General features: G+C 38.1%; 2 protein-coding genes across 5 annotated transcripts in view; one reads left to right on the forward strand and one right to left on the reverse strand.

Annotated features, from left to right (window-relative positions):
• LOC110026823 (histone deacetylase 2) overlaps positions 1-5,565 on the reverse strand; it is an 82,163-nt gene extending 76,598 nt beyond the window's left edge. For both annotated transcript variants that reach the window (XM_020727972.1, XM_020727973.1), the window contains exons 1-2: positions 5,351-5,565; positions 5,220-5,275 (exon numbers count right to left, since the gene is read on the reverse strand). In XM_020727972.1, the coding sequence (XP_020583631.1) occupies positions 5,220-5,275; positions 5,351-5,461 (167 nt within the window). In that variant the 5' untranslated portion in view covers positions 5,462-5,565. The remainder of the gene's footprint in view (positions 1-5,219; positions 5,276-5,350) is intronic.
• On the forward strand, positions 714-2,896 carry LOC110026821 (putative nuclease HARBI1). Of its 3 annotated transcripts, none has more exons than XM_020727970.1 (4): positions 714-1,556; positions 1,634-1,865; positions 1,936-2,457; positions 2,539-2,896. In XM_020727970.1, the coding sequence occupies exons 1-3, from the start codon at positions 1,068-1,070 to the stop codon at positions 2,424-2,426; spliced, it is 1,212 nt and encodes a 403-aa protein (XP_020583629.1). In that variant the 5' UTR covers positions 714-1,067; the 3' UTR covers positions 2,427-2,457; positions 2,539-2,896. The 3 variants fall into 3 exon arrangements, with proteins under 3 accessions (XP_020583629.1, XP_020583630.1, XP_020583628.1); XM_020727971.1 differs by having other exon boundaries at positions 1,936-2,450; XM_020727969.1 differs by having other exon boundaries at positions 1,936-2,896.
• Positions 5,566-14,490: the final 8,925 nt, after the last annotated feature.

Genomic DNA, 14,490 nt, shown 5'->3' on the forward strand with positions numbered 1-14,490 from the left:
ATGTGGGATAAAGAAGTCACCAATATATTTTGTGATCTATGTTTAAAAGAAATTGAGCGGGGGAACAGGCCTACAACGTACTTTAATAAGGAGGGCTGGCATAATATTGGTATGAGGTTCAAAGAACTAACTGGCAGAGACTACGACAAGCTTAAATTCAAAAATAAATGGGACCAATTAAAGAAGGAATGGAAAGTGTGGAAGGAGTTGAAACGTGGATCTACAGGTTTGGGTTGGGATCCGATTAAACGGACAATTGATGCTCCCACTGAATGGTGGACTGAGAAATTGGAGGTAATTATATATGTACTCTGTTATTTCTTTGCTTTTCAAATTGGTTTTCATTTATTTACTAGCTCAACTATTTACTTTAAAATGTTATATCACAGGCGGTACCTGCAGCGAAAAAGTATAAACAATGCGGGATTGAGCCGGAATTTGAAGAAAAACTCGACATAATGTTTAAATGTATTGTCGCTACCGGAAAATTTACTTTCAACCCAAGTGAAAGTACCTTTTCAGGGATGCCAGATGAATTTACCCCTGAACCATTGACACCTGATGAAGATGTGCGTAGCATTAATCAGAGGGAGACGGGGGAGTCTAGCACAATCAAGAGGCCGAAGGTTGCTAAGAAAAATAAAGAGAAAGAACATGTTATGAATACCTCCTTCGATCGGTTGATTGAAGCATTTGCCGCTCCACCTATCTCTGATGCAAGCATAGTAGACTGTTTGAGGCTTTTGGGGACTATTCCTGAAGTTGTTGCAGATAGAAGATTTCACGCACAGTGTGTAAAAAAACTTGAGGATTCAACTAGAATGAAAATATTCATGGCGCTTGAGCCTGAAATGCGGCTTGAATATTTGCGGGTTTTGTTTGAGGAATGATATTATTTATGGATTCATTATGTATCAGTACTGATTGAACTTCTACTTGTGTTGTTCTTTTTTTTAATATATGTTTGTTATTCTATATGTGTCATTGTACATGTCTAATCTTTCTATATGTAGCAAATGAGAATTTTTATTATTGAATATTAATGTTGATGTTGTTAATCATTTAGGATGGACCCGCAACGTCAACGTCGTAGGAGAATGGCATTTGCTACAGCCGTTGCGATATTGCTGTTGGACTATTACCAGCGTAGAACTACTCGCATTCCCCGTATGACATCCACCTTTGTTGGAGATAGATGGGTTAGTGAAATGCTTTCGGGACATCCAATAAGATTCAGAAATATATTCAGAATGACGAGAACGATTTTTATGGATCTTCTAAACGAGTTATGTCTAAATCACGGCCTTCATGGTTCTTCTAGAACCCTGTCTCGGGAGGTGTTGGCAATAACACTGTACATTCTGGCACAGAATGAGTCAATTCGAGGAGCTATGGAAAGATTTCAACATTCATCTGAAACAATTAGTCGCTATTTCTCAAAAGGAATACAGGCACTTATTAGCTTAGCTGCTCAAATAATTAAACCAGAGGATCCATCATTTGCTACTACTCCAGAACAAATTGCCAACGATCCTCGATATATGCCATATTTCAAGGTAATTATTAGTGGTTTTAATTTGATACATGATATACTTTAATAATATTATTACGCTCTTGTTTTTCAACTAAACAGAACTGTATTGGTGCAATTGACGGTACACACGTTGATGCCCGAATACCTAACAACGAGAAGGTAGCATACATCGGTCGTAGTGGTTCAACAACGCAAAATGTCATGGCCGTATGCGACTTCAACATGTGTTTTACTTTTGTGGTTGCGGGCTGGGAAGGAAGTGCACACGACAGTCGTATTTTCTCCTTTGCCACGAGGAATAGATCGCAGTGTTTCCCTCACCCCCCAGCAGGTTAGTTTTGTTTAGTAATTTGAATATGTGGGATTGTGCAATTTTTTATTAACATTGTTTCTCGTACCAGGAAAATATTATCTGGTTGATGCAGGATATCCTATGCAACGGGGATACCTGAAGCCCTACTCGGACACGAGATATCATCTTCCTGATTTTGAGCGAGCTAGTGGCACGGTTCGTGGCAGAAAGGAAATGTTTAATAAACGCCACTCATCTTTACGCGGGGTAATTGAAAGAACATTTGGAGTTTGGAAGAAGAAGTGGGTCATCTTACGTGATATGCCGTCGTATCCTTTCCAAAAGCAGGTGTACATTGTGGTTGCAACAATGGCACTACATAACTTCATCCGAAGACATTCCTCGCAATCAGATACAGACTTCAGTATGGCTGACAATGATGAACTCAATATTTTAGAGCAACCAACAGGACATGTGGGGGGGCATTCATTACCTGAGGAGGACATAGAATCTAATGATTTTGAAGATCAAGATGCTGATAGTTTGGCTGATATGATTGCTTTAAGGGAGTCTATCACAGATGCTATTTGTGGCTATTGATCAACCAAGTTTTCTTTTCATAAGATTTTAGGTTTATATTCATACCCATTTAATTATGTTTTTTTTTTTAAATACCTTAAGCTGACATTTCATTCTTTTGTTATTTTCACAGTTATACCAACATGACCTCCAGAATATCAAGTACAGACAGAGGGATTTTGTGTTATTGTGGACTACCGTCTCCGTTGCTAACGTCACGTAAGGAGCATAGCTTTGGGAGGCAGTTCTATGGTTGTGCCAGGGGTGTTTCAGCCCGTTGTGGTTTCTTCAGGTGGGCCGATAGTCCATCATATTACACTGACAGTAGTCATGCCAGCAGTCATGTGAATCCGATGTTTTTTCCGGCTGACAGTGCAGATGAGGACAGGCGTAGCCAGAGTCTTAAGTTGAATATTTTAATATTTCTCCTTGTTGTTGTACTTGTATTTGTACTTTTTTTAGTTATCCTGGTACTCATTAAGGTGTGAGAACTGTATGGTATCTTTTAGAAAAAATCTGTGATTATCGTATGTTTCTGCACTATATGTTTCTTTTCCAACAATAAGCTATTCTGAATAAGCTGCCCCAAACAGTTTTGATTCAAACAGGGGCATGAATGTCATTTAACCACCAATAAGTTGGTCTGAATAAGCTGCCCCAAACAGCAAGCCAGATTATTCTGATAATCTGCAGATTATCAGATTATCAGAATAATCTGCTTATCAGCAGATTATAAATAATCCACAGCTGCGCCAAACAGACCCTAAGTCTAAGTTAAAGTATGATGATATTCATGATTTGATTTTGGCTGAGGAGGTGCGCAGAAAGGATTCTGGCGATGTCTCGTGTTCAAGTTCGGTACTGATTGTTGATCCCAAAGGGAGATCACAAGACAAAAACTCAAACCGTAGAAGTTTAAAATCAAAGTCATGTCAGCAGGCAACCTGCTGGAATTATGGCAAGACTGGCCACGTAAAAAGGAACTGCAGGAATCCTAAGAATAAGGTGAATGATGACGCTAATCTTGTAACTGAAGAAATACATGATGCACTATTTCTGACAGTTCATAGTATTGTTGATGACTGGATACTGGATTCAGGGGCTTTCTTCCATACATCTTCCCGTCGGGAGTTAATGCGAAATTATGTTGCAGGTAACTTTGGGAATTTATATTTGGCTGATGGAAAAGCTTTGGACGTGGTGGGGATGGGAGACGTTGATATTGCACTCCCTAACAAGAGCAAATGGATTTTGCAAAAGGGCAGACACGTTCCTGAGTTGAATAAAAATATATCTATGTTGGGCAGCTCAATGAGGATGGTCATTCGGTAGTATTTGCAGATAACACCTGGAAGGTTACCAAATGAGCATTAGTACTGGCTTGGGGTAAAAAACTGACACACTATATATGACTACAGGTTTACTCAGGCGTTGACACATGAGTCAGAGGTGCATTATGGGGAAGCAGAAAAAGGTTCATTTCTTGAAAAGTGGTAGAGCGCCAAAGGCAGAAAAATCAGACATTGTACAGACAAATGGTGGAGAACCACAGAGTTATGAAGAAATCTTGCAAGATGAAAATTCGAGCAAGTGCGAGTTGACCAAGGATGAGAGAAATTTTCTACCAGGGAATCAGACTTGGGAGATGGCAGAACTTCTATCAAGGAAGAAGGCATTGCACAACAAGTGGGTGTATCGGATGAAAATTATGTTTGGTGGCAGTAAGATAAAAAAGGCTGGACTTGTTGAAAATGACTTTCAGCAGGGGCAGGATATTGCTCATGCAGTGGGAGTTGTAAGCAGATACAAGAGTAATCCAGGAAAGAGCTTGGAGGTACAAGGCTACGTTGACGGTGATATGTCAACTGAGGGTGTTACTCATGAGAAGCTGAAGTTGTGCTCAACTTCAGCTGGTCTTCTGACATGAAAAAAGGAGCTTTGAGTTGCAGAGGTGAAGAATATCATGTTTGAGGAAAAATACAGCTAGTGCTAGTAGATGATGCAGCTAGTAGGTGATGCATTCAATGTCTCAGTCTCCAAGTGGAATAATTGTTGAGTAATGTGGAGACCCGGTCCACCAAATTTAATTAGCTTCTCACCTACCACACCCACCTACCGCTCACCTACCACACCCACATATCGCTCACCTAGTACATCTCACCTACCGCTCATCTACCTCCCACCTACCGCTCTCATGGTTTCTATAAATAGTCTCTTTTGGTTTAAAGAAAAAGCAAAGCCAAGCAAAGCTAAGCAAGACCAAGTCAAGTCATCTTGAGAGTTAAGAGAAAGAGAGGAAGAGAGAGAGAGAGGAAGGGAGAGAAGAAAATAGATATTTATTGTAAACGTCGAGGCGTTCGACGGTATAATTCCTTGAACAAATAAATCCTCTGCAGCTCCGTGAACGTAGGCAAATTTGTCAAACCACGTAAATCTATGTGTCACTCTGGTATTTTTTCTGCGTGTAATTTTTTCTCATTCCATTTTTCGCTTTATTGTCGTCGTTTTTCAAAACATTTATGGCCTTCAAAACCATCAAAGTGCTCTCAAGCTTGATTTCGTCCTAGATTTCGATCTACTAGCGGGTATACCTTCATGTGCCACATCAGTTCCTCACACATTTTTTTCCTGCAGGAGATAGCTAAATCATTGTCTTCATCAATAACAAAAATAAGCCCAATTAACATTATTGTCTGTCTCATTAGGAAACAACATTAGCCATCATCACCATCAAATTGAATGATAAACACGGTCAAATGAAAAAATTAGGCACGGATGATTACGTAGAGCACGTTAAAGACCATTTACACTTACAGCTTCTCAATTCCAAGAAACGCTATATCGTAAGAGGGAGAATAGATGACGGCAACCTAAGGCAAACAGAACACGGCGAGTATTTAAGAGAAATAATAAGGTAAGAGATACGGGCTTGAGAATCGGGATACCTTGGATGGAGCCACATTGAAGTAGAGCTTACTGGAGAGGATTCGATTCCTGCGGAGGTCTTCGGCAGCTTCCCTAGATGTAGGCGAGGAACGGGACGAAGAAGGGCCCATTACCGGCAGTAAGAGAGAAACAATGGTTGGGTTAGCCTCCGGCGACTGAGTTGCGGCACTCCTCTCGAACCAGAAGGCTCATAAACCGTATGCGGAAAATGGGAACATCTGGAAAAAATATTACATCGGTACCACCACGCACGTAGAGGAACGTGCGTACCCAATAAAATCACGTCATGATATCTCGCGCGACGCAGAAAAAAAACGGCGTAGTAACACGGGGAATATTTTTCCCCGTGTTATTCATGTGTTATTGTGTGTTATTCATGTGTTATTCATGTGTTATTGTGTTATTATAACACCAGAAATATTCCCAGGATACAATAACACATGAATAACACACAATAACACATGAATAACACGGGGGAGAATATTCCCCGTGTTACTGCGCCGTTTTTTTTGCTCTACCGCGTGAGATGTCGTGGCGTGTTTTGATTGGCTACGCACGTTATTTTTACGTGTGTAGTACTGATGTAATATTTCTTCCTATCTCTGCGTGGTTGCTCAGCTGAGATGATTCCAATTTTGGGATGCTTCCGGCTTCCGGCTTCCGACTTCCGAGCCTGCAACTTTTTTGCTAGCTTAGGGGTCTTTTTTTTCAATTTTATTCACTTTATTTATATTTTAATTTAAAAATATATATATTTGACCATAATGACTGTTTTTAAAAATAATCGAAGCATACAAAATTTATTTTTAAGTGTTTTTAAACATAAATTAATTTGTTTTAAAAAATAAAAAATATATTTAAATATATACTAAATAAATCTATTTTTTAAATAAAAAATAAAAAAAAAATTAATGTAATATTAAGACTAACCAAGTTCATAATATTGTAGTAGTTTTTATAAAATAGAAATCAAGAAATATCATATATTTAAGATGTTTTATTTCGTTTGATTACTTATTAAATGAAATTAAGAGTTTAATTTTTTTTTTATGTTGAATTGGCTATAAAATAAGATTAATCATTTTATATTTGAGCCGCATTAAACAGATTGTAATGTTGGTGACAAATGATGATAGTTATTCCTGATAATGGGGGATAGATTGCTAGAAACAAGCAAATAGTTGGCGGTGATTGACGGCCAATGAAAGCAAAACAAAACTAGATGAATACAAGTGATTGTCGGAACTAGCAGATTGCAGCAAATTGCAGCCGCCGCAATGGGTGAAGTTTCATACATGAAGTGATAGCTGAATAAAGATAAGTGATTGTCGGCAACTAGTGGATTGCAGCAAATTGCGGCCGCCACAACAGGTGAAGTTTCATACATGAGCTGATCCCTAAATCGAGCAAATTTTAAATATATTAAAAATGAATTAATGAGTCATTTGATTTGTTGAAAAAATCCAATATAAAACAAATAAAATATACTTGAAATGTAGAGTATGAAAATATTAAAGTGTCATTTGGGTTGATGTAAAATAAATGTAAGAGTTTTATGTAGGAGTTTTTTTTTTTATTAAGTAAAATGAACACACCATATATCCATGAGAAAGGCAACGGACATCAACTTCTACTGGCAAATGATTGTTGCTACAGCATATGATGTGTTCTTAAATTTAATCAAATTAACCTAGTCTTGAATTCACCAAAATAAAACTCAAGGGTGAGTTTAAATACATCAAAATTACACATTACTTGTATTTGCATACAACTAAGGGTTTGTTTGGTACAGCTGTTGATTATTTATAATTTGCTGATAACCATATTATTCTGATAATCTACATATTATCAGAATAAATTGTCTTGTTGTTTGGGGCAACTTATCCAGAACAATTTATTGGTAGTTATGGATGTAAAAAGGACGTTTTTGCCTCTGTCTGTTAGGATTGTTTTGGGCAGCTTATTCAGAACAGCTTATTGGTGTAGAAACATAAAATCATCACAGATCATTCCATACCATGACATATAATTCTCACACTCTCGTTAACACTAGAAAAAATAAAAAAAAGATACAAGCTTAATTAATCCAACTACAAAAAAATAGATAAAGAAGAAATATAGAACTCCAAATGTAAGGACCCCCTTCTTTAGACATGTTGAAACTATAAGGAAAAGTTCATAGCTTAATGATCCCGATAAACAATACAAACGAGAGCATTTAAAAACTTAATCATCTAGAATAACACGTAAATATTCTAATTGATCCGCTGGTTTCATCGTCATGAATATGTGCCTACTAGTTGGATCCTCTAACTTTTTTATAAACAATACGTTGTTGGCCTACTTCCCAATTCTATTTCTTTAATACATAAATTACAAAAAATTTTGGTAACTTCCTCATCCCACATAGCTGAAGGACCCCCTTCTTTAGACGTGTTGAAACCATAAGGAACAAAAGTTTAATGCTCAAAGAATCTCCACAGTGTTTAAATTAAAAAAATAAAATAAAAAAACAAATACACAAAAGATTTACGTGGTTCGGTCAAAGACCTACGTCCACGGAAGGAAAGGCACGAATGTTTTTATTATGAACTTCTTGAGGATACAATGATACATAGCTGCCAACCATATCAAAGTAAACAAATAAGCTTATTACAACATCCACTCAACCATTTTTAAGGACACGGAGAATCTCTCAAACATCCTCTCAAATGTGAACTTCGGCCAGGAACAGCGAGAGAGCGAGACAATAGAGGGGAGACGCAGATCTAGGGCAAGGCAAGACGGAATCGAAAGGGGGCGTGAGACGGGATCGAAGGGGCAGAGGGTAATAAGTTACTCCGAAATGCTGAAACGCAGGGTGCTATTCGTGGCGAATGATCCATCGGGCAATAGGCAAATGCTCTACATGATTATTGGCACCGCAGTGACAAACGTGTTTTCCAAAAAAGACCACGGCGTTTTCGGAACGCCGAACGCAATTTTAATCTCCCCCAAACGGGGCCTAAATGTCAAACACTTAGGGTCTTTTTGGGGAAGCTGTAGCTTCTCAACTTTCCAACTGCAGCTGTGCTGCTCTAAGAAACTGTTGTGGGGAAGCTGCTACAACGAAGTTGGTTGTCTGTTTGTTGCATCTGTGTGCAAACAACTATGGGACAGTTGTTTCTAGAAAAATGATCATTCTGACCCTATTTAGTAAAAATATTTAAAACAGAGATGTGAAAGCCACATATTTGATACTTCAGAAGCAGAAATTTATTTCAAAACAAAACAAAAGTTCAGATACACAACTCACTTAACAATGAGACCAAAATTGCTAAAGAAAAATAAAAAAAACTATTAAAATTACATTTAAATTAATGATGATATTATTTTTAATATTAAGGTGATGTATGTCTCATCCTAAACTATCCTCCAATGATGTTATCAATCCGTGATCTCTTTCGGCAATGTATGAGTCTTATAATCATTTTATGTTTGAGGTCAGAAATCAAAAACAAATGTTTGCATTATTAACAACAGTTAAAATTTATAAGAGAAACATCATCTTCTTGCACAAAAACAATATAATAAGTAATCTATAAAAATCAATATAAATATTTCATAAAAAGATACGTCAATAATAACAAGATAAAACCCAATTTTTGGGGGTTAAAAAAAATCATGATTGGATCTTTTTCAAAATAATCATGTAAATAAATTAGATTCTTGATTACATATTTATTATATATTTGGATTCAACAATGATTTTGCACAATTTAACAATTACAGTGGCATTTGGTAACATAACTTGTGTAGAATTGGAGCAGTATTTATGCAAAATACTACCATCCATTTTGCCTTCAATAAAGATGAGAGCTTCCTTACTCAATTGTTTCAGGTAAGAGCAAAGCGGAAAGGGGAAAGGAGAGAAAGATGGGAGTATTAAAGATCATCGCATGTCGCGATCCCGTTATAGCCTTCCCAGCTACCTGGCGGCTAGGAGAAGGAAGTGCAAAAATTTTTGGGCAAACAACAAAATGCTTCTCTTTCGTGGAGCGACGGAGGAGGAGAATGACAAAAAAAGAAAAAGGGAAATGCTTCTCTTTCGTGGAATGACGGAGGAGTGCAAGGGATTTGGCGTGCGACCAAGCATAAGCCGTAATAATCCATCGTTCGAACATGGGCCACGAGTTTGATCCGCGTCCCGCCGCACTCGAGACGCCAAACCAAACAGCTGTGAATCGTGGCGTGCCCCCGCACCATGATCTAAAGGGACCCTTAAAAACACTTGCAATGTTTAACCCTGAAAATAATATATATGTGTGTGTGTTGAATAGGAATATGTCCATAAGTCACATCAAATGAATAGAGTCGAACATTAGAAATAGAGTGTTGTGTATTCATGGAATGGTTCCCTATATACAGAACAAATGTACAATATATATAATTACAAGTTTGGCCCTATTTTAATTAGAATGTTACAAGGTATTTTGGGTATTTAAATAATGAGTCTATGACTCAGATACTCTATCGCTTAGTCAACTGAGATTAGTGGGCATTGGTTCGATAAGAATCATTCATGCGACTGTGTTGAGTTGGGGTTGCCAATTGATTCTTGTAGATCCTCCGTTTTTCCGGACTTAGCTAAGTAAACTTGAGCCTGTCGTTCGATTTCTCTGGCCCGGTTATCTACTATCGAGTCCTAGATGTGGAGTTTCTATCATCAAGATGAGACTAGGTTGTCAGGCAGCTGATGAATCACATTAATATGGTAGGTAGTTCACCCCTTGACAAAAACTTCTTTGAGGTGATCGTAAAGTATATCATGGTAAAATCTTTGGCCGCTTGATAAAAAGTCTCAGAGGATCTTATGAGGCCACAAAAAATATAGTAGCTAGAGTTGTCTTAGGCCTCATCTCGGCTTGTTGGAGCTTGGTCATTAGCTTGGTCAGCCTCCGTTCGACCGACCTTTGGTCCTGATTCTAAGGAATCTATAATTGGTTAATCAAGTTTTTTAATCTTCTGGTGGTGAGACTTTTGGTCTTCCTTCAGTGGGACATCCCTTGTAGCACGTTTACGTTTCTTAGTTTGTTGGATTTCATCGAGATTCATGCTGACATATTTTCGATATATATATTTTAGTTATGTGATTCTCCTGTTTCAAGAAAGTGACTATTGTGATAAGATTAAGAGAATTGTTGACCTCATTTTTTAAGAGGTCAAATTCTTCTTTTCAAGAATCTAGGATCTAGCCTTAGGACTTTTCTATGAACTATCTTAGAGGATTAGTGAGGGAATCCACACCTCACATAGAAATTCAAAACAATTCTTGACTCCTCTTGTGAAGTCCCACCTAAGTAGTCACAAGCCCCTAAATGAAATTTTGGGAGGGCTAAGGCCAACATGTGGAGCCTCAAGAGTGAGTTCTATAGGTTCAATCAGGCATTAGGACAACCCTGGGTGGCTTGGGTTCAGTCTCACACACACCTACACACACTCAAATCCATTCAATTCCCCACATACCCTAAAACCCTAAAATCACATACACTGGACTTACTTAACTCCTTGGGAAGTTTACATGGGTGGTCCCAAGCCCTTAGCCTCTAGCTAATATGGCTAAGATTAACATGTGGAGACTCAAAAAGAAGTTCTCATTTGGTGTCTTATGGTCCCAAGATGGTTATTCATGACGTGCATGATCACCTTATCCAATTTTTTCCAAATTACCTAATTTCCCTAAATTTCCCAAATGTCCCCCAAATTCCCCAAAACACCCATTTTAAACACAAATTCAAACCCTTCAAATTCCAATACTAAATTCAAAATTCAATTTCACCAAACTTAAAATTAAAACCCAAATTTCAATTCTAAAACCCCCAATATTGAGCCAAATGTCCAAATTTTTATCAAAATTCCACCAAGTTCAAAATCCCCCAGATTTAGCCCACACACCAATTCAAATACACTAAACCAAAATCAACTTTTCATGACAATTTCAAGCCCTTCAATCCCATTGGCCAAACACATCCTAAAATCCCAAAATTAATTCCTCCATGACAAAATTCAAAAGCCCAAAAATTGAGCCCAATTTCAATTACCATTGAAGCCCTCATGACAAATTCCTTGTCATCATTCTTTTGATCAAGTCATACACCATGGCATCCCTCATCATGCATCCATGCTTAACCTCATCCAATTTTGGACCCGTGAAATTCTCCTACCAAATCTTCAAAATCCATAAATTCCTTCTTAATGAAAATTACCATGGCCTCATGCATGTCATGAAACCACTCATTGGACCATTCACAAGCATACATGGGTCTTATACGCCAAATGTGGTAAAAGGAGGACTTTCCTTCACCTCCCACCAAAATGGCTTAACCAAAACTCTAATCCCACAAAATGCATGTATCTCATGTCAAATTAATCACCTAATCCCCCACGTGTTGGCAACCAACCCCAGCCACCTTGGACTTGACCCTAGTCTATTTTCTATGAGGATGAACCCATGGTTAACCCAACCTAACCCAAACTAATTCCCCATTTTGGAAATTTGCAATTACTCATGTTTGTACAAAATTGACTTCACATCTCCCCACTTCTGACCTCCCACAGTATGAAGGTGACTTTGCATAGCCGACCGACCACTCCTAGCCGCCTGAAAACACCTAGTTCAAGAAGGCTCCCACGGCCAAAACTCAAAATTTGAACTCCTTGAGATGGCTCACTTCCATTGGACATTGGATCCTCTCTTCCCTCCACCTAAGCACTACTTTGACCACTCTAGCTTGCCCTGTTGGCAGCCATAGCCCAGTTTTTAAATAAACCACCTCCTCTCGGCCAAAGAGGAGGAATGCACAAGACTCTGACGAAGACCTGCCAAATTGTTCCCAGACCCTCTCACAACCTCACGTAGCTCATCACCAAAATTTTCAAGCCCTTAAATTGACCACATAGCCCCAAGAGAGTGATCATCAGGGAGCACTCTTGTGAAGTACGAGGTATTGGCTTGACACCAATCATCAGTTGGCTCATCAAAAGCAAAGAGGATTGCACCTTCAATTCCCAAAGGACTTGCTCCTGAAGGCTCAAGAGACACCGGTGACAGGACCATTTTATCTTGTATCGCAACTGTCATGGGGTCACCAGTAGGAATTGACAATTCCTTAGAAAGCTTAGTTATGACATCAACTATTTAATTAATGAGAATGGGAGATTCCAACAAAATTAATATCGGGGATGCACTCTAGTAATGTCATAACTCTTTTATGATGGTCTAAGAGGTTCAGTTTGAGAACTTTGTAGGTTCCCAACACTTGACAGATAATGAGTTGGGAATTCCCTTAAACATTGATCCTTTGCATGTTCATTTAGATGACTAATTGCAATCCAAGGGTCAAGGTTATTTGTACGTAGCTTTATTAAACTATATGAATAACAAAGAATTCCATGCTTAGAGAAATTAAAATGAGGCTGGTGTCGGTCTTCACCCTTTGGAAAGATCCTGATGGGTCTTTCTTTAAGGAATATGCTCCATCAAAGTACAAGTCCCACATAGGGGAATTAACGAAAAACAGATACATGTCAAAAAAGTCATTATTTAGCGATGAGTCGGCTGGGACTGGATGTGCCGCTAGAAAATTAGCCAAATCCTGTCCTTTGATGGCTAGTTAATGGACAAATGATATGTCAAACTGCGATAGCATCATGGCCCATCTCGCTAGTACCTCAGCTGGGGCCGGTCATCAGCTATTGTAAGGGGTTTATAATAGTGGGGTTGTATTGAGGTGGTATTAGGGTGGTGTTAGGGTTAAGATGTGGCATTGATGTGTTATTGATGCGATATTGATCTGTTATTGCAGTGGATTAGTGATGTTGATGTGTGATATTAGTGTGATATTGAGGTGACTTTGGTGTGGTGTTGAGAGGTTTTTGAGAAGATACATATCTGGTGATATTAGGGTGGTATTAGAGTGGTATTGGAGGGGTAATGTGGTGGTATTGATGTGGATTAGTGGTGTTAACGAGCTTGTGACATTGGGGTGGTTTTAGGGTGACATTGTGGTATTAGAGTGTTATTGAGGTGGTATTGAAGTGATATTGATGTGATGTTGTTGTGATATTGATGTGGTATTCTAGTAGATCAGTGGTGGTGTTGATGTGTGGTATTGAGGTGGTATTGATGTAATAATAATGTAGAATTGTAATAAAATATCAATTTTGTTAAGATGTGATATTAAGGTGGTATTGAAGTGATCTTGGAGTTATCTTTTATGTCTTTCATCACACATTAAACAAATGAACCATATCAAATAAGTATATTGTTTTCCAATAATAACTTTATGATTTGGCTCAAATTTTAAGTACAAAATAGTACAGCAAACAACTGGGACAAAATAGTTGCTGAAGAAATACATTCCATGATTAAGGGTCCATATGGGCAGCTTATTTGGCGCGGTGACGTTTTGAAAATGTAGTTTGGTTTTTTAGTTAAACTGTGTTTTGACAGTTTATGCGTTTTGAAAACGCTGAAAGTAGCATTTTCACACCGCACCTATCTATCTGTGTTGACAGCTCTCTGGCAGCGGTTTGACTTTTTCAAAAAAATAAAAATTTATAATAGCAACCACACTTAGCTTATCAGCAGATTATTCAATAAGCTGCAGCTGCACCATACAGACCCTAAGGATGGTTTATACATCTAAAAAATTAAACACTGATTAAGGATGACCTGTTTACCTCAAAAGCTCCACTCATGCTTTTACCCTTTTCTCATTCAATTTTGTTCTTCAGCATCACACAAAACCTTAAAAATTATGTAATGAGTTTACGACATACTCTGGCGATGCATGTAGAGATAACCAAAAGTCGAGAGACATAATTATCTTAACGAATCTCCTCCCTAAACCTCGGATGCTCTAATGACATTGATAAAATTTTGCTAGGTTATGAGTAGCGAAAAGGAGAATTTTATGCGGTGTTTGGCTGCAGCTGCAGATTTACGTTAACAGGGTTTATCGAATTCATGAAATTCTATGAGCTCACAACGGAGAATGAGCACACATGCAATGACGGAGTAAATACACGTAATCGGTGTCATAGTCGGATTTGATAAATCCAGATTTACATCTCACATGAGATAGAATGAGGAAGAAAA

The sequence above is a fragment of the Phalaenopsis equestris genome, unplaced genomic scaffold (assembly GCF_001263595.1).
Source record: "Phalaenopsis equestris unplaced genomic scaffold, ASM126359v1 Scaffold000402, whole genome shotgun sequence".
Classification (NCBI taxonomy): domain Eukaryota; kingdom Viridiplantae; phylum Streptophyta; class Magnoliopsida; order Asparagales; family Orchidaceae; genus Phalaenopsis; species Phalaenopsis equestris.

Bases quoted from the DNA above. Each gene is read 5' to 3' on its own strand.
- LOC110026821 (XM_020727969.1), top strand. From the start codon at position 1,068: ATGGACCCGCAACGTCAACGTCGTAGGAGAATGGCATTTGCTACAGCC. The intron at 1,557-1,633 runs GTAATTATTAGT...TCAACTAAACAG, and splicing joins GATATATGCCATATTTCAAG to AACTGTATTGGTGCAATTGA. The intron at 1,866-1,935 runs GTTAGTTTTGTT...TTCTCGTACCAG, and splicing joins TTTCCCTCACCCCCCAGCAG to GAAAATATTATCTGGTTGAT.